This window comes from Pongo pygmaeus, chromosome 21 (assembly GCF_028885625.2).
Source record: "Pongo pygmaeus isolate AG05252 chromosome 21, NHGRI_mPonPyg2-v2.0_pri, whole genome shotgun sequence".
In the NCBI taxonomy this organism is placed as follows: Eukaryota; Metazoa; Chordata; class Mammalia; order Primates; family Hominidae; genus Pongo; species Pongo pygmaeus.
In genome coordinates, this window is record NC_072394.2 from 33,963,769 (window position 1) to 33,982,139 (window position 18,371).

General features: G+C 51.6%; 1 protein-coding gene across 5 annotated transcripts in view; it reads left to right on the top strand.

The window, feature by feature from the left end:
* HM13 (histocompatibility minor 13) overlaps positions 1-17,338 on the top strand; it is a 55,297-nt gene extending 37,959 nt beyond the window's left edge. The window contains exons 8-14 of one of the 5 annotated variants that reach the window (XM_063659109.1): positions 2,414-2,497; positions 7,362-7,398; positions 9,372-9,474; positions 13,995-14,080; positions 15,552-15,593; positions 15,863-16,009; positions 16,900-17,338. In XM_063659109.1, the coding sequence (XP_063515179.1) occupies positions 2,414-2,497; positions 7,362-7,398; positions 9,372-9,474; positions 13,995-14,080; positions 15,552-15,593; positions 15,863-16,009; positions 16,900-16,999 (599 nt within the window). In that variant the 3' untranslated portion in view covers positions 17,000-17,338. Of the gene's footprint in view, positions 1-2,413; positions 2,498-7,361; positions 7,399-9,371; positions 9,475-13,994; positions 14,081-15,428; positions 15,594-15,862; positions 16,010-16,899 lie in introns of those variants that run through there. The other 4 variants (XM_054466875.2, XM_054466873.2, XM_054466876.2 and 1 more) reach the window with 4 other exon arrangements.
* Positions 17,339-18,371: the final 1,033 nt, after the last annotated feature.

An 18,371-nucleotide genomic window follows, 5' to 3' on the forward strand; every position in this document is an offset into this window, starting at 1 on the left:
GCAGAGAATCAGGGAGTGGGCATAGCTGAGTTCAGGGAAAAGAGGCTGGAAAGAGGTGGGCAGAGGCCAGATTTGGGAAGCCAAGGATGCCACTCCAAGGAGCTTGAACACTGCCCCATAGGCCACTGGAAGGCTCCGAGCAGGGAAGTGGTGTGTCATATTTGGTTTCTGATACTTAGGGTCTGGTTTTCTGGGCTAGGGAGAAGACCCACTGCCTTCTACTGCTAGGACTAGTGCTCAGTGGCAGAAAGGCAGAACAGTGAAGTGCTCATATGCTGAAGTCAGGGCTGCCTGGAGTTGAATCTCAGCTCTGCCACTTGCTGACTGTGGCCTTGGGGAGAAGACTTGTCCTCTCTGAGCCCTGGTTTCTAGAACTGTAAAATGGTGACAATAGTCTCTGCCACTCAGAATTGAATGGTACCAGGATTGAGAGAGAAAATCTGTAAATCACTGTGCGTTGTACATTCAAGGCAGGAAGAGGCAGGCAGGGCAAGGGTACCTATCCACGTATTAGGGAAGCACAAGCTTACTCAGAATCCCTGCGCACGCACCTCTGTGTACCTGTTGTTGGCCAGTTGAAGGTTGCAGTGAGCCAAGATCACACCACTGCACTCCAGCCTGGGTGACAGAGTAAGACTCCGTCTCAAATATATATGTATATATGTATAAAGAAATAAAAATTAAATGGCCAGGCATGGTGGCTTACGCCTGTAATCCCAGCACTTTGGGAGGCTGAGGTGGGCAGATCACGAGGTCAGGAATTTGAGACCAGCCTGACCAACATGGTGAAACCCTGTCTCTACTAAAAATACAAAAATTAGCCGGGCGTGGTGGCGCATGCCTGTAATTTCAGCTACTCAGGGGGCTGAGGCAGGAGAATCACTTGAACCCGGGAGGCAGAGGTTGCAGTGAGCCGAAATTGCGCCACTGCACTCCAGCCTGGGTGACAGAGCGAGACTCCATCTCAAAAAAAAAAAAAAAGTGTTGGCCAGAGCTGACCCCCTACCTGCAAGTAAGGAATTCAAGGAACAGGATTTTCCTGATTGGTGTAGTCTTGCACCACACTTATCACCTGGGAAGGTTGCCTCACACAAAACCAGGACTGGATTAGTAAAGAAGGCATGAGGTAGCAGTTAACAGTGTGTACAAATCATCTAATCTTCACTACCACCGTGAGGGGTCAGTTCTGTTGTCTACCCATTTCACAGGTGACAAAACTAAGGCAGGTAAGTAACCTGTGCAGAGCACAGAACTAGGACTCAGACCTACAGACCCACAAGTCAGCCTCTAAGGCCCACTTATAACTGCTCTTCTGCTTGCAAGGTCCTATGGATGAAATCCAGTTATAACCTCCTTTTGCTGTAACTAGACACAGAGGGAGGCGTTTCTCCCTAATCTGTATTTATCCAAACAAGCTGTCCAGCAAGATTTCTGAGTGAGGGGCTTTAAGGAAGCAATCTGCGGGTGTGTGGCCTTTTCTCCCTCAGCAAATACAGAAGGAGCTTATAGGCCAGGCTCACCCTGCTTCAGAACAAGGGCCAACATCTGTCCATACCCCTGTTATAGTGAGATGGGAAACCTTGTAGATGTTGGCACTGTGTGGCTCTTTTCTTTTATATACTGGGCTTTAGGGTCAATCCCATTTAACCAATAGCTATCAAAAGGCATTGAAATTGTATGGTTATTTGAGTTATAGCTCAGTAAAGGCATTAAACCTTCAGCCTAGGTGACCCTATTCCTCCCCACTGTAACAAGCTGTGACTCCAGATGGAGACATTGCCCTGCATCCTCTTACCTCCTCATCCCCCACGTCCCACCCAGAAACAAATGTGTGAGTTTCATACAACAAGAATGGGGGGTTAGGAGTCAAAGTAAGCTGGGAATACAAAAATGGGGCAGGTGCCTATAATCCCAGCTACTCAGGAGGCAGGAGAATCACTTGAGCCTAGGAGACAGAGGTTGCAGTGAGCCAAGATCGTGCCATTGCACTCCCAATTGCAGTCCTCATTGCCCTGGGCAATAGAGCAAGCCCCTGTCTCAAAAAAAAAAAAATACAAAGTAGGCCAGGAGCGGTGGCTCATGCCTGTAACCCCAGCACTTTGGGAGGTTGAGGCGGGCGGATCACGAGGTCAGGAGATCAAGACCATCCTGGCTAACACGGTGAAATCCCGTCTCTACTAAAAATACAAAAAATTAGCTGGGTGCGGTGGTGGGCGCCTGTAGTTCCAGCTACTTGGGAGGCTGAAGCAGGAGAATGGCATGAACCCAGGAGATGGAGCTTGCAGTGAGCCGAGATTGCGCCACTGCACTCCAGCCTGGGTGACAGTGCGAGACTCCATCTCAAAAAAAAAAAAAAAAAAAAAATGTAAACTCGGCTCCAGCTGACTCCTCACATCCCCGCCTCCCCCTTCAGTGGTGTTTCCCCAGGATCTGCTGGAGAAAGGCCTCGAAGCAAACAACTTTGCCATGCTGGGACTTGGAGATGTCGTCATTCCAGGTGAGCCTGCTGGGGTGGGGGCCGTGTGAAAGGGGTGGAGAGGGTATTCCCTGGAGCAAGGGGATTACTGCTAAACAGACAGGCTTACCAGCTGAGAAAGAGAAGGTAAGGCTGGATCAGGCCAGGGATTGGTGAAGGGTTCCCCCTTAACATCCATTTAGGGAGTGCCAGTCGGGTGCCATGCCCCAGGCTGGGTCCTGGTCAGGTGTCAGTGAAAAGACTGTCTTCACAGAGCCTCTGGTCTAGGTGAGCAGATGTTGCTCAAGAACTACAAAAGTAAAAGTAAAAGTCTAATGACAGATTGAGGTACACTCTGAAAAAGCACATTTCATGACAATCTTAACAGACTGGACCCCTGTCACACACACCCACACATACACATACCCCTTCCCAGCGTCTGCAAGCATCACAGATGTACCAGAATTGCCATAGCCCCCTTGCTCCTCCTCCCTGTGCCAAGACGTCTCCAGGGAGAACACACACGTGGGCTCTTGTGTCTGCACTCTCAGCAGAGGAGCATGTGCACGCACACCTGCTTGTCTGCAGAAGCTGGCCTTTGAGCCCCTGGATCTGCGTGTGGGTTCTAGTCAGTGTGTCTGTGGGTATGGACACAGGGGCCCTGTCCACAATCCAAGCAGAAGAGCACATCCTGCGCAACCACAGCCTGGCCTCACCTTGGGGCAGGAGCAGCTCAAACTACCAGTCAAGAAAGAGACTAATGGCAAAGCTGAGCTGCTGAAATGGCTGAGGCTCGGGTGTTCTGTGTCTGCCGATCTGGGCCCAGTAGTGGGGGCAGTGAACCCAAGGGACATACTTGTCTTCCTAGCCTCAGAGTGAGAGGGTTAGAAGCTTGCTTAAAAGAAGGTTTTAGCTGGGCACAGTGGCTCACACCTGTAATTCCAACACTTTGGGAGGCTGAGTGGGGAGGATTGCTTGATGCCAGGAGTTCAAGACCAGTCTGGACAACATAGCAAGACCTCATCTCTACAAAAAAAAAAAAAAAAAATTAGCCAGTCGTGGTGGCTCATGCCTGTAGTCCCAGCTACTCTGGAGGCTGGGGTAGGAGGATCGTTTGAGCCCAGGAGTTCAAGGCTGCAGTGAGCTATGATTGTGCCACTGCACTTCAGCCTGGGTGACAGAGTGAGACCCTGTCTCTTAAAGAAGGAGGTCTGGCCTGGGCAAATTGTGAGACCATGTGTGTGTATATATATATATACACACATATAGATATATATATATATATATATATATATGTGCGAGACCATATATATATATACACGTATATATATATAATTATTATTTCTCTTTTTTTTTTTTTGAGACGGAGTTTCGCTCTTGCCCAGGCTGGAGTGCAATAACGCGATCTCGGCGATCTCGGCTCACTGCAACCTCTGCCTCCCTGGTTCAAGCGATTCTCGATTCTCCTGCCTCAGCCTCCCAAGTAGCTGGGATTATAGGCATAAACCACCACGCCCGGCTAATTTTGTATATTTAGTAGAGATGGGGTTTCTTCATGTTGGTCAGGCTGGTCTCAAACTCCCGACCTCAGGTGATCCGCCTACCTCGGCCCCCACAAAGTGCTGAGATTACAGGCATGAGCCACCACTCCTGGCTGACCCCATCTATATTTTTTAAAAAGGAGGAATTATTTTAAAGCAGCAGATTAAAGGCTGACTTTCTTTCCAGGGTAGGATATTATAGCAATTCTGATCACCTAGGGTGATACAGGCACTTCTGTTTGTGACAGTTGCATTTTGTGACACATGGAGGTGAAACAGAGGCTTTCCCTGTTTTAACAATGAGGAAACTGAAGCTCAGAAGTAAAGGGAATGATACAAATTCACGCACTAGTAAGCAATAGGGCCAGGACTCAGACCAGCACTGTCCAACTGCAAAAAAGGCTACGCTGTCAGAACTGCTCCTTACAGCAGCACTAGCAGTAATAAGATGGTAATCACAACAGCTACCATTTATCAAGCACCCGTTGTGTACCAAGAATGGTGCCAGGTGGCCGGGCGCAGTGGCTCAAGCCTGTAATCCCAGCACTTTGGGAGGCCGAGGTGGGCGGATCATGAGGTCAGGAGATCGAGACCATCCTGGCTAACACGGTGAAACCCCGTCTCTACTAAAAATACAAAAATTAGTCAGGCGTAGTGGCAGGCGCATGTAGTCCCAGCTACTCGGGAGGCTGAGGCGGGAGAATGGCATGAACCCGGGAGGCGGAGCTTGCAGTGAGCCAAGATTGCACCACTGCACTCCAGCCTGGGCCACACAGCCAGACTCCGTCTCAAAAAAAAAGAATGGTGCTAGGTACTTGTTATATGTTATCTTTACTTCTCCCAGCAGTCCAGTGAGACAGAGGGCATTTCCATTTTACAGATAAGGAAACTGAGGTTTGACTTGCCTGAGGCCATGAGGGTGTGGGCTTGCACCCATGCGTCTTCATAATTTGCAGTGCTGTGAGGCAGGGAGACTTGCTTCCCCAGTAGAAGGCATCTCCGTCAGACAAAAGAAATGGAGTCCTGTAAAGCATCTGGCTCACTCTCAAGGGCACAGTCTGTCAGGCCCCCACACAAACTTCCCCTGTGTCCTTGTCATAAGTTCCGGGCTTGAGACAGGCACAGGACATCTCGGCATATCTGTCCTTTCCCCACCCTCTATATATATCCCCAGTAGTCCCGCAATCACAATAAATGTAAGTTGATCACAGTGGAGCGTTGTTTGGAAGGCCAGATGCACTTTAGGAGTGAAAATCCCTGGCAGAGCTCTGACCCCTGAATTAGTTGGAGAACACTTGTAGAAATCAGCTGCCAGGGGGCACTGAGTTCCCAGCTTGATTCCAGAATAACTGCAGTTGTCTGCTCTCTCCCCAACCAACTCCCTACTCCTACAGAGTATTCATTGAGAAGTAATTCATTTCCCTCTTTAAAATTAATCATATGTTGACAAGCAGTGCTTCTTTTTTTTCTTTTTTTTTTTTTGAGATGGAGTTTTGCTCTTGTTGCCCAGGCAGTGCAATGGCGCAATCTAAGCTCACTGCAACCTCCACCTCCCGGGTTCAAGTGATTCTCCTGCCTCAGCCTCCCAAGTAGCTGGGATTACAGGCATGTGCCACCAAGCCCGGCTAATTTTGTGTTTTTAGTAGAGACGGGGTTTTACCATTTTAGTCAGGCTGGTCTTGAACTCCTGACCTCAGGTGATCCGCCTGCCTCGGCCTCCCAAAGTGCTGGGATTGCAGGCGTGAGCCACCGCGCCCGGCCAGGCAGTGCTTCTTATCAGCACCTTCCTTCAAGTAAATGAGACTCAGAGCCCAGAGCCCAGTAAGGGAGGCGACACACAGGGTGTGTGTATAGCACAGGGACAGAACTGGTTGGCTGTGTTTTGGGGATGCTTAGGCTTCCGGGATGTCTCTTTCTTTTTTTTTTTTTCTTTTTTAGCAGAACCATTGCTTACAATTGGCTCGGTTTTCAAGTTTTAGAGTGCGGTGGGTGGACCGAGGTAACCCTCTCCTGTGCTCCTGTGGAGCCTTCAAATGGCCCACTGCTTGCCCCTCCTCCTCCCCCCTCCAGCCACGCAGCTGCCACAGGGGCCTTTTTCAAAATCTGTTTGGGTTGTTCTGCTCAGAACTCCTCCAGTGCGTCTCTTCACTCAGGATAAAGACCCAACTCCTCCCCATGGTCCTCGGGGGCCCTGCAGGGCTGGTCTATCTCCTCATCTCCTGCCAGTGGGCAAGCTGCCTTAGTGGCCCCTCAGTCCCTGCCACATCTCCTGAGCACTCTTTCTCCAGGACCTTTGCACATGCTGTTCTCTCCTCCTGGCATGTGGCATTTCCAAGAAGCCTTCCTTCTTTCCCCTCCTTCACCCCTGCCCAGCCTAGGTCTCATCCTGTTACACCTTCTCACAACATGGGAAGCACAATTCTCCTGCCTCAGTCTCCCAAGTAGCTAGAATTGCAGGCGTGCACCACCATGCCTGGCTCATTTTGGGATTTTTTGTTTTTTGAGACGGAGTCTTGCTCTGTCGTCCAGGCTGGAGTGCAGTGGTGATCTCGGCTCACTGCAACCTCCACCTCCTGGGTTCAAGCGATTCTCCTGCCTCAGCCTCCCGAGTAGCTGGGAATACAGGTGCCCGCCACCACGTCTGGCTAATTTTTGCTTTTGTGTTTTGTTGTTGTTTTGTTTTGTTTTTTTGAGACAGAGTCTTGCTGTGTCACCAGGCTGGAATGCAGTGGCGCGATCTCGGCTCACTGCAACCTCCACTTCCTGGGTTCAGGCGATTCTTGTGCCTCAGCCTCCCGAGTAGCTGGGACTACAGGCGCATGCCACTATGTCTGGCTAATTTTTGTATTTTTAGTAGAGACGAGGTTTCGCCATGTTGGCCAGGATGGTCTCGAACTCCTGACCTCGTGATCCACCCACCTCTGCCTTCCAAAGTGGAAGCACTCTTTAACAGTTACAATCTCACAGTGATTTCCGTGACTATTTGAGGTATGTCATAGTGTGGCTACCCTGTCCTCCTGTCTGAGCTCTGTGGGAGCAGCGATTTTGCCTACTCCTGCATTTCCCATAGCGCCTGGTACACAGGCACTTGATAAGCATTTGGGCAGACACAGTGTGACATAGTATGATGCGGTGAGGTGCTGGGTCATTGTAGTCCCAGGCCAAAGCAAAATCCTGGGCCCCTCTCATTGTTCTAGGTAGAGAAATGTGACTTTCTGCTGGCACTTGAGAGTATTGGCCACACCCTTGGTCTCCAATGATGGCTCCAAGATGGAATACCAGGTTGGGGACCAGGACCCAGTCTCCTGTTAGTTCACTGCCCTGCTGCTTCCCTGCCACTCTCTAACCCCAGCTTTCTCCCACAGGGATCTTCATTGCCTTGCTGCTGCGCTTTGACATCAGGTGAGTGAGTGAGGGCCTGCCCCAGCATGGGCTTCTCCAGGGATTCTCCAGTGGCCTTCAGGAGCTCAGAGAAGGTACCTCAGGAGACCAGACCCTCCATCCCCACAGCAGCCAGAGCAATTCTGATTTTATCTGCATTTTGCATCTTGAAGTTAAGTGTTTGAAGAGCTTGTGGTCACAAAATTGTTTTAAGAATCACAGGCCAAGAGATTTAAACCCACAAGGGCCTGGTGGTACTCACAGTGCTTTCTCATTGTGTGACCTCGACAAGTGGCCTGACCTTCCTGAGCCTCTGGTTTCTCATCTTGAGTTAATAAAAAGAGTTTCTACCATGAAAATCTGGAGAGAGTGCTGAGCACATACTGACCTCAGTAGCTCTTGGTTGAATCCTGGTTGCAGTCATCGTCATCATCTTTTATCAGCCTAGGGTCAGGTCACCATGTCTCAGCTGCTCTAGCTGTTCCCTGCCCTCTCTTTACTCAGACATTTTTCAGTCTGTTGTAGACAGTGAGCACGAGGGGGAGAAGGTGGGCAACTTAGGTCAGCATTTAAAACACAGGAAAGGTCTTGACTGAGTTAATGCACCTGTGCAACAGGACTTGCCGTCAGCAGGGGGCGCCAGCAACAGCTCCATTTTATGCTCCGTCATCCCTGTGAGGGCTGGCGGTGTTGCACTTGGAGGTGGTTTGTGAACTTCTCTTGATTTCCTCATGCCTGATAGTTGCAAAAGCAGCAATAACAGTGACAGTGGTAATGAGAAACGTACTACCAGCATCATGGAAATCCAGTGTCCATGTGAAACTTAGGTTTTTCCCACTCACATACACCTGAGTTATTTGTGTAGTGCCACTTCGAACCTTAGGAGCATATGGGCTCACAGTCACCTTTGGAAGAAACCTGGCCAGTCTGTAAGTAGAGGGATGTCTGTGCCAGCAGTCTCTACTCGTGGCTGTTCAGAGGTAATATAAAGTGAAACCCATAAGAAGCCCCCAGGCTATTTGCTAGAGACAGATTCAACTGCCAGCACCCTCAGAGACAGAGTCTCATTTCTAGCCTGGGCTTACAGCATAAGCAGCTCCTCAGCTGATTCCAGAATCAGTGCAACATTCCCAAAGGGAGTCACTTGTACCCCAGTTCTCACGATAGGCGAGTTCTCAATGTACTTGCAGCTGAAGGCTTAGAAGCACCCAGGACAAGGAGAGAAGGGGGTCAGAAGCACTCATTCATTCCACAAATGTTAATTGAGTCCATAGTACTGGCTGGGCACATCCCAGGTGCTGGGGACATGCAGAGGTTATGGAGCTGGCATTGGAGAGGGAAGTCACGTAATGGCAATGCCGGGCTGTATATGATTCATCTGTTCTGAAGCTGATCTTGGATGAATCACCTCCAGGAAGCCACTGGCATTTATTCATGCAGCCAGCATCTAGTTAGTACCACAAATAGGCTACTGAACTATTATGTCCACTGCACTTAAAAGTAGTAACTTACCTTTGCAGTTTCTGTATCTGTGTTTCTCAAAGCATGATCCAACGGTATGAGATTCACCACAGATGTTTTTTTCAAAATGCAGATTCCTGGGCCCTGCTCTAGAGCTATTAGATCAGACTCCCTGGGGGTGGGACCTAGAATCATGCATTTTTTCACAAGCTTTCCAGATGATTTTTATGCTGCCTAAAGTCTTACAGCCACTGTTATAAGTTGCAGCATTTGATAATCATAACTACCAAGGAGATGAGTTCATTTTCCCATTTTGCAGATGAGTAAACTGAGGCTAAGAGAAGGAAAGCAACTTGTCCAGAGACACATAGCTGGGGGCAGTATCAGCGTGCACACCCACCTCCAGACTCCCAGCCCAGAGTTCAGTCACCCCCCACAACCTCTAGGGTCTTCCCCAGCTCCCTCAGAAGGGGTGTTACTACTCCAGTCCCTATATGTAACCTTCCTCCTCTTTCTTCACACCTTCCCTGAAGCTTGAAGAAGAATACCCACACCTACTTCTACACCAGCTTTGCAGCCTACATCTTTGGCCTGGGCCTTACCATCTTCATCATGCACATCTTCAAGCATGCTCAGGTGAGCAGGATGGTATTAGAGTGTCAGGAACGCCTCACTGCAAATAGAGGGACTTACAGAGGATTTATTTGTAAATGCAAGCAGTCCAGAGATAGGCACTCCCCACTGGTGTTGGAGCAGGCATGTCTGTGATTCTCTTGGCCTTCCATTTGTGATTGCAAGATGGCTGCCACTGCTCTAGGCAGCATGGGTACATTAGAGGCAAGAAGGAGGGAAAAGCCTAACAGCCATGCCTGCTGCCTTCATCAGGAAGGCAGGAACTTTCCCAGAACCCTCTCAGCATCTCATGGGCCAGATTGGGGTCCTAAAGCCACCCTGGCTACAGGAGAGTCCAGGAAAGAGGATTTGGCTTCTCAGCCTTGATAGTGGGAACCAGGCAGAGAAGAACAGGATTGGGGCCGGGCGCGGTGGCTCACACCTGTAATCCCAGCACTTCGGGAGGCCGAGGTGGGTGGATCACGAGGTCAGGAGATTGAGACCATCCTGGCTAACGGTGAAACCCCATCTCTACTAAAAATACAAAAAATTAGCCAGGCATGGTGGCGGGCGCCTGTAGTCCCAGCTACTCTGGAGGCTGAGGCAGGAGAATGGTGTGAACCTGGGAGACGGAGCTGGCAGTGAGCCAAGATCGCACCACTGCACTTTAGCCTGGGCGACAGAGCAAGACTCCGTCTCAAAAAAAAAAAAGAACAGGATTCGAGTGGGTGTTGGGTATTGGGGCGTCCCTCCCCCTACTCCCAAGTAGCCCAGGCTCTGCCTCCTTTTCCCACCAAGATGAGGATGGAGTACTGAGCCGCCACAGAATGAAGCAACATAGCACAAGGACTGGGAGCCCTCAGTGTGGCCTGGAGAGGGGACGATTCAGGGGAAAGTGAGCAGACAGGATTGCCCTACTCTCTACTGGAAATAATCAGAGCTCCTGTTTGTTAAGCACTTCCACGTGCCAGGCTCTGCACTCATGAGGATCCTTGTGAACAGGTGGGGAAACTGGAGTTCAGGTGCCACACTGCAAGTATGTGGTAAAGCCAGGATTCAAACCTGGGTCAGCATGGAGACCACACCCAGGTTCTCAAGCCCCGGCCATGGGAAAGGCAGCATGGAACAGGGGCTAAGGGAGCCCTGTTGTGAATCCCAGCACCACCCAGTAACCATGGAACTCTGGGCTTGCTGCTTCTGTCCCCTTTCCCCTTCCCCAGGGCCCAAATACAGATGAGCCATCTTTGAATTAATCACAAAAGCTGGGGTTTTTTTAATCACTTCGTGCCAGGCACTGTGCTAAACTCTTTTGCTAATAACTCATTTAGTCCTAGTACAGTATTATTTTATAGAAGGTCAAAAGGCCCCTAGCCCATAATTAGAAAAACCAAGAACAACCATTGTGGAACCGCCTCTCACTTCTGCTCAAGGGCTTCAATGGCGTGTAAGCTGAGAGTAACATGCATATGGCAAGGGTCGCAGAGAGTGACTGGACCTGATTTGGAGGACTAGTTAAGAGGCCTTTTGGAGGTCTCTGCAGCTCTCAGCCCCTTATTGGAGTCCAAGCCCAGAGCCAATTTCCCCAGTGGCCACAAGGTGGCAACCTCACCCTCTGCCTGGCTGGACTGAGAAGAGGCTCCCATTCAGAGCTCTGGCACACAGGAGTCCTCTCCTTTATCGGGAAACTGCAGCGCTGAGAGAACGCGAACACTACGTCAGGCTGGGCCCTGGGTGGCGATCTGGACTCCAGACTAATGAACTCCTGAACCCTGGCCCAAGGCCTGTGTTACTCCCCAGCAGCAGCCCAGCCCTTCTCCCCAGTCATCTAAGTGGGCACCTCTCTGAAAATCTTTCTTGGAAAGGGGGTCCAGGACATGAGGGGACCCTGTCCCATGGGGTCCCCAGCTCTTCAACACATAGGTAGTCCCAGTGCTAGCATTGCTTTAGGTAAGGGTCACCTCTGCCTTTGTGCAGTGGTGTGATCTCAGCTCATTGGAGCTCCGCCTCCTGGGCTCAAGCAATTCTCCTGCCTCAGCCTCCCAAGTAGCTGGGATTACAGGCGCGCACCACCAGGCCCAGCTGATTTTTATATTTTTAGTAGAGACGGGGTTTCACCATGTTGGCCAGTCTGGTTTCAAACTCCTGACCTCAACTGACCTGCCCACCTCAGCCTTCCAAAGTGCTGGGATTACATTCGTGAGCCACCACACCCATCCTACTTAGGGACTGTTAGATTCAATAATTTAATATACATAAAGCAGTATTGATCACAGCCCACCTATGGCAGATGGCAAGAAATAAGTCTGAATGTTAGGATCAAGGGCATGTGGGAAAGACTTATTTGTTCTCTGGCCAAGGGCTGGCTTTACATTAAGAATGAAGTCTCCGGCCAGGTGTGGTGGCTCACACCTGTAATCCGAGCACTTTGGGAGGCCAAGGTGGGTGGATCACATGAGGTCGGGAGTTTGAGACCAGCCTGACCTACATGGAGAAACCCCATCTCTACTAAAAACACAAAATTAGCCGGGCTTGGTGGAGCATGCCTGTAACCCCAGCTACTCAGGAGGCTGAGGCAGGAGAATCGCTTGAACTGAGAGGTGGAGGTTGCAGTAGGCCAAGATTGCACCACTGCACTCCAGCCTGGGCAACAAGAAGGAAACTCTGTCTCAGAAAAAAAAAAGAATGAAGTTTCCTCACCCTCTCCAGGACAATCTCTTCACTTCATGAGCACCCATGAAGAAGCACCATGAAGGAGCCATTCACTGAGTATTTACCAGGCCCTCTTCAGCATGCAGGGCACACTGCGGTGAGCAAGACAGCTGTGGGCCCGCCCTCACTGAACTTACCACCTATGGGGATGTTCCATTACAAATTGCTGGGGAGGCCAGGCACGATGGCTCACACCTGTAATCCCAGCACTTTCGGAGGCAAAAGCAGGTGGATCACTTGAGCTCAGGAGTTCAAGACCAGCCTGGGGAAAATGGTGACAACCAGTCTCTACAAAAAATATAAAAATTAGCCAGGCGTGGAGGCGCACACCTGTAGGCCCAGCAACTTGTAGGACTGAGGTGAGAGGATCACTTGAGCCCAGAAGGTCAAGGCTACAGTGAGCCATGTTCATATCACTGCACTTTCGTCTGGGAGACAAAGTGAGACCCTGTCTCAAAAAAAAAAAAAAAAAATTGCTGAGGAATGCTGTGAGGGAAATTAGAGGGACTTACAGAGCATGTAGCAAAGGACCTGACTCCATGTGAAAGAACTCAAGTGCACCAGCCTGGCCAACATGGTGAAACCCCATCTCTACTGAAAAATACAAATACTAGCTGGGCATGGTGGCGCAAATCCCAGATACTCGGGAGGCTGTGGTGGCAGGCACCTGTAGTCCCAGCTACTCCGGAGGCTGAGGCAGGAGAATGGTGTGAACCTGGGAGGCAGAGCTTGCAGTTAGCCGAGATCACACCACTGCACTCCAGCCTGGGCGACAGAGCCAGACTCCGTCTCAAAAAAAAAAAGAAAAAAGAAACTCTGGGCTGGGCGTGGTGCCTCAGGCCAATAATCCCAGCACTTTGGGAGGCTGAGGCAGGCGGATCATCTGAGGTCAGGAGTTCGAGACCACCATGGCGAACGTGGTGAAACCCCATCTCTAGTAAAAATAGAAAAATTAGCCGGGCGTGGTGGCGGGCACCTGTAGTCCCAGCTCCTCAGGAGGCTGAAGCAGGAGAATCGCTTGAACCCAGGAGGCGGAGGTTGCAGTGAGCCAAAATTGCGCCGTTGCACTGCAGCCTGGGCAACAAGAATGAGAGACTCTGTCTCCAAAAAAAAAAAAAAAAAAAAAGATTTGGGTCTCTGAGTCCTGGGCTATTTTCCCTCTCCTTGTGAAGCATTAGTCTTCCTCCTCTGCAAAAGGATAACCATCATGGGATGTGGCAGTGGGCTGACTTCCTGGGAAGGCTAAGCTCAGTGCCTGCACAGTAGATGTTCATGAACGGGGTCTTAGTATAACCGTCCTTTTTTCCAAACCCAGCTTTACCAGGAGTCTCAGCACAGACATGCCAAATTGCTTGGATGTAAATCCTGGGGGAGCCAGTGACCAGCTAGGTCACCTTAATACAGGCTGCAACAAGTAGTCATTACATAGCAGCTGTGGCGTCACCATCACTATAGTAGCATCTCCTGGAGCATTTGCTAAAATGCAGGTGTGAGCCCCAGACCTCAGGAAGCAGAGTCTCTGGGAATAGGACCAAACCAGGAAGTTGCCTTTTGAACCTGGTGACCCAGGTGATTCAGATGCTGCCAGCCAAACCCCCGGGAACTCTTGAAGCCCTGCCTGCTTGAATTTCTTAGTTTTCTTACATTCCCTCTTGGGAGGAGCAACCCTTGTCTGGGAGTTAGGAGCCCTGGGTTCAGGCCCAGCCACTGACTTGCTATGGTCCTGGACCAGTCACTGTCCTTAAGTCCAGCCCAGGAGGGGTTTGGGGTGCTGGGCACGGCCCTGAGGCAGTGCCGTGCCCAGCATGGCTTCACCAGCCTGTGTCCTTTCATAGCCTGCCCTCCTATACCTGGTCCCCGCCTGCATCGGTTTTCCTGTCCTGGTGGCGCTGGCCAAGGGAGAAGTGACAGAGATGTTCAGGTAAGGCAGAGTGGGGGGCAGATGTCCTCATGGGCACCAGTGCGCCTGCTGGCAGTCAGTGGAACCTGCTGGGGGTTTCTTTACACCTCTCCAGGGGAACATTGTTCCCACCACCAGCCCCACCCCTTGCCTTTTTCACCAGTACATGGGTACCTGGCCTGTGGGCACCAGTGGGAACCTTCCACTGGGCCAGGAGTCAGGGGAGCGCAAGGCATCAGGGCCCTCTAGGCATCCCCCCATCCAAATGCTAGCCGGATCTTAAGAATAGCTGTTGTGGATTTTTCTCTGCCTACTGTCAGAAGCCCTAGGTGACTGTGCCCCCAGGTGACTTCAGGCATGTCTTCCCCTCCCATGGCCTCAGTTTTCACATGTGAGTAATAGAACAGGGGGCGTGTGGGATGCCCTGGTGTGGTAGAAAGTGCCCCGAGTAGAAGGCAGGTGTCAGTCCCTGTTCATTCGCCTCTGTGGCTTTAACCCACAGCTCACTGCTTTCTCTCTGTTTGTATCTCACACAGATACCCCTTCCCCAGGGCCATATCCACACCCAGCACACCCTGCACACAGCCCCACCCATACCCCAAGGCCTGCGTGACTCCAACAGGTGTCTGCCCCCAGCACTGCTGACCCTGCCTGCCAGGGACCTAGAAATAGCTGCCAGTTGCAATTAAAGCTGCCTACTCAGGTGCCTTCTGCCCAGTTCCACCTCCCTGGCCTCCAAGCTGTCCCTAGAGCGCCTGCCAGGGCCTCCTGTGCACCTGGCTCCCCGCAGGGGAGCCTGTGACTCACCCCTCCCCCGGACCTGCCTCTGCCCTCCCTGTCCTGCCTAGAATCCCCAGCCCCCAGCCTGCCTGCCCACATTGCCTCGCCCAGCAAAGCTCTGTGGTCTGAGGCAGGTGGGGGCTAGGGGTGAACTTGGGGACAGGTCTCAGGGAGCTTTGGGAGCAGGCATGGCACCCGATCCCTGAGCTTAGCACCCACCCCTCACCCTCCCTATGCCTCCCATCCAGCCCAGGTTTCCCTGCCCCTCCCCTTGGGGTAACCACCCAATGCTATTGTGCCCTCATCAGGCAAAGCTCTGAATACACAAAGCAGAGAGTGCCCCTGGCCTTTACCTGTGTGGTGCTAAATGTTCTGCCATACAGGTACCCTGCCCCCACTGTTTGCCCTCCACTCCCACCCTGGACGTTCTTAGATTGGGGTAAAAAGCAAATGATCTCTCTGTCTCTCTCTCCCTCCTTTCTCCCCATTTCTCTCCCAATTTTCCACCTTTTGTTTTACTTTTCCCTTTTATTTTCCTCCTTTTTTTAATTGATTTACTTATTTTTATATTGGTATCACATTCACATAGTTAAAAATTCCAGAGCTGTAACAGAGAGCACCCTCATGCTCCAGCTACCCCACAGAGGCCAGCAGTATTACACAGACATTCAGACACCTGTGCACTGACGTGTGTATACTTTTTCTTGCACAGATGGTGGCATTCTTGGAGCATTCTGCACCTTGGGTTTCTACGGTATTTCTTAGAGGTGTTTCCACAGCAGCACATACACTTCTAGAGCATGCTTGTTCTTTTGCACAGCGGCCTGATGTGCCTTTGCTTAGGTGCATCTTTTCTTTTTTCATTCTCCAAATATCAACTTCTTTCCATAAAATCTGGAAGTGCAAAAATAGGTAAAAACAAGACGGTTCTGCTCTCCGCTCCTTGGAAAGGAAGTCTCTGTCCTCCCTTAGTCTTTCCCTATCCATCTCTTTTTTTCTGTCTCTTCTCTGTCTCTCACACAGCTACGAGTCCTCGGCGGAAATCCTGCCTCATACCCCGAGGCTCACCCACTTCCCCACAGTCTCGGGCTCCCCAGCCAGCCTGGCCGACTCCATGCAGCAGAAGCTAGCTGGCCCTCGCCGCCGGCGCCCGCAGAATCCCAGCGCCATGTAATGCCCAGCGGGTGCCCACCTGCCCGCTTCCCCCTACTGCCCCGGGGCCCAAGGTAGGGCAGACACTGCAGCTCCAGTGCATAGGGCAGGGACCATTGCTAGGAGTAGGCTGCAAGAGCAGCTCCTCCACAACCACCGGGCAGTGGCTGCACTCAGCCATGGGGCTGGGAAGCAGGACAACCCCGAAGCTTCCTGCCCTCACCAGTAATGTGGGGCCCACATCATAGTGGATGGATATGGCCCTTGGCATGCAGTAGTAGATACTGTTACCATTCAAGGTGTATGTATAACCTTAGGCAAGTCACTTTCTTCATCTGTAAGTGGGCACATTCCTGCCTCACAGGGTTGATCTGGTGAGAAAAGATGTGTATTGTCTTTGGCATGAACTCAGTTGCTCGAAAAATGAAGCCCATAGAAGGAGCTAAGCCAGGGTGTCTGTCTTCAAAGCAGCACCTTGCCACTTGCCAGTACAGCAGGGCCCTCACCTCTGGGGTTGAGCTGTTTGATTCATGCCGTGTGCCCTGGGAGGCAGCCTATCTCCATCTCTTGTAGCTTTGTCATGGCCGCCCCTTTTTCCACGCTACAGCAGAAGGTTCAGGAAGCTTGAAGTCGGCCCACACAAGCCCAGGCCCAACCTCTCTTCCATTGGCTGCTGCCCTTGCTGCCTCCTGGTACCCCCGGGCTCAGAGAAAGCAGGGCAGCCTGCCTGAGGAGGGCATGCGGCAGGGCTGGGGCCAGGCGCTGTTAGGTGCTGGGCAGTAGACACAGGGCTGACGCTCCGCATGTGACCAGGCGCTTTCCTAGGATGGGGGTGGGGGAAGGGGACAACCAAGGTTCTGCTCACCCTCTCCTCTAAATGAATTTTTATTGTTTTGTTTTTTGGTCAGTTATGAGGAGTCAAATCCTAAGGATCCAGCGGCAGTGACAGAATCCAAAGAGGGAACAGAGGCATCAGCATCGAAGGGGCTGGAGAAGAAAGAGAAATGATGCGGCTGGTGCCCGAGCCTCTCAGGGCCAGACCAGACAGAATGGGGGCTGGGCCCACACAGGCGTGCACGGGCAGAGGGCACAGGAGGCCGAGGGCAGCTCCAGGACAGGGCAGGGGCAGCAGGATAACTCCAGCCAGGCCTCTGTGGCCTCTGTTTCCCTCTCCCTTTCTTGGCCCTCCTCTGCTCCTCCCCACACCCTGCAGGCAAAAGAAACCCCCAGCTTCCCCCCTCCCCGGGAGCCGGGTGGGAAAAGTGGCTGTGATTTTTAGATTTTGTATTGTGGACTGATTTTGCCTCACATTAAAAACTCATCCCATGGCCAGGGTGGGCCACTGTGCTCCTGGAAGATTCTCTGTTTAAGCACCCAGTGTCTTGCCCTGGGTTTTCTAGGTCTCACCTGCCCACCCAAAATCTTTTCTGCAAGCCCCTTAAGGGTGCCCACCCCAGTGCCTGGCCAGCCCAGCACCCCTAAAACACCTTTTAGCCAGTAGAGGGGGCCCACGAGCCCTTCTCGCTCACCAGCTAGCACTTTTCTCACCACCTTCCTTGAAATACTTGGGGGCAGCAAGGGTGTTGGCAGATGAGAGTCTCCCATTCACCGTGGTGAGAGTGGTGGGGAGTACCCAGGGCTGACCTGACTCACAAGGGAAGCAGTAACTGTAGAACCTGCCAGCCTCCCTGGTCCCTGTGGCCATATGGCTTCGGCTAGTGAGGGCTCAGACTAGGTTGCCCTGAAGATCAAGGCTTTGTCTCTTCCATTCTGCCCATTCCTGGGTTTCTTCCCAAAATGACTACTGTGGGGCCAGTCATGGCACAAGGGCCAGGACCTCTAGAGGCTAGAGTGGGGAAGGACTGAGCCTAGTGATTCTTAGAGGCCTTCTGGGGCCTAAGAGCTGAAATCTCAGGGCCCGGGTTTCCCTAAAGTTTGCTGAAGACAGCAGCCCTGGCCAGCAGGAGACCGACCCCGCACCACCCTAAATCAGGCAAACTGGCCACAACCCTCATCCACCCACCTGGTATGAGGTCACCGAGTGGGGAAACAGACAGGAGCGGGTGGCCACTGGACTGACAGACCCAGGGCTCTCCCTTGCCCAAGCTTCAGGTTCAAAGGCTGAACATAACAGTGGCTTCCAGTTTGGAAGTGGCCAAAGGACAATCATGACCAGAAACTCAGGAGTATGATTGTAATACCCTCACTAGGTATTGACATGTACTAAGCACCTTGATAGAGGATTTCACTTCCTTCTGAGTCTTGGACTGTATGTGCTATTATTAGCTCCACTGTGCAGATGAGGGAATTGAGGCAGCTTGCCCGTGGACATCGATTTGACCTTAGCCAAGCCAAACAATTCCAGGTTCCTACGGACCGC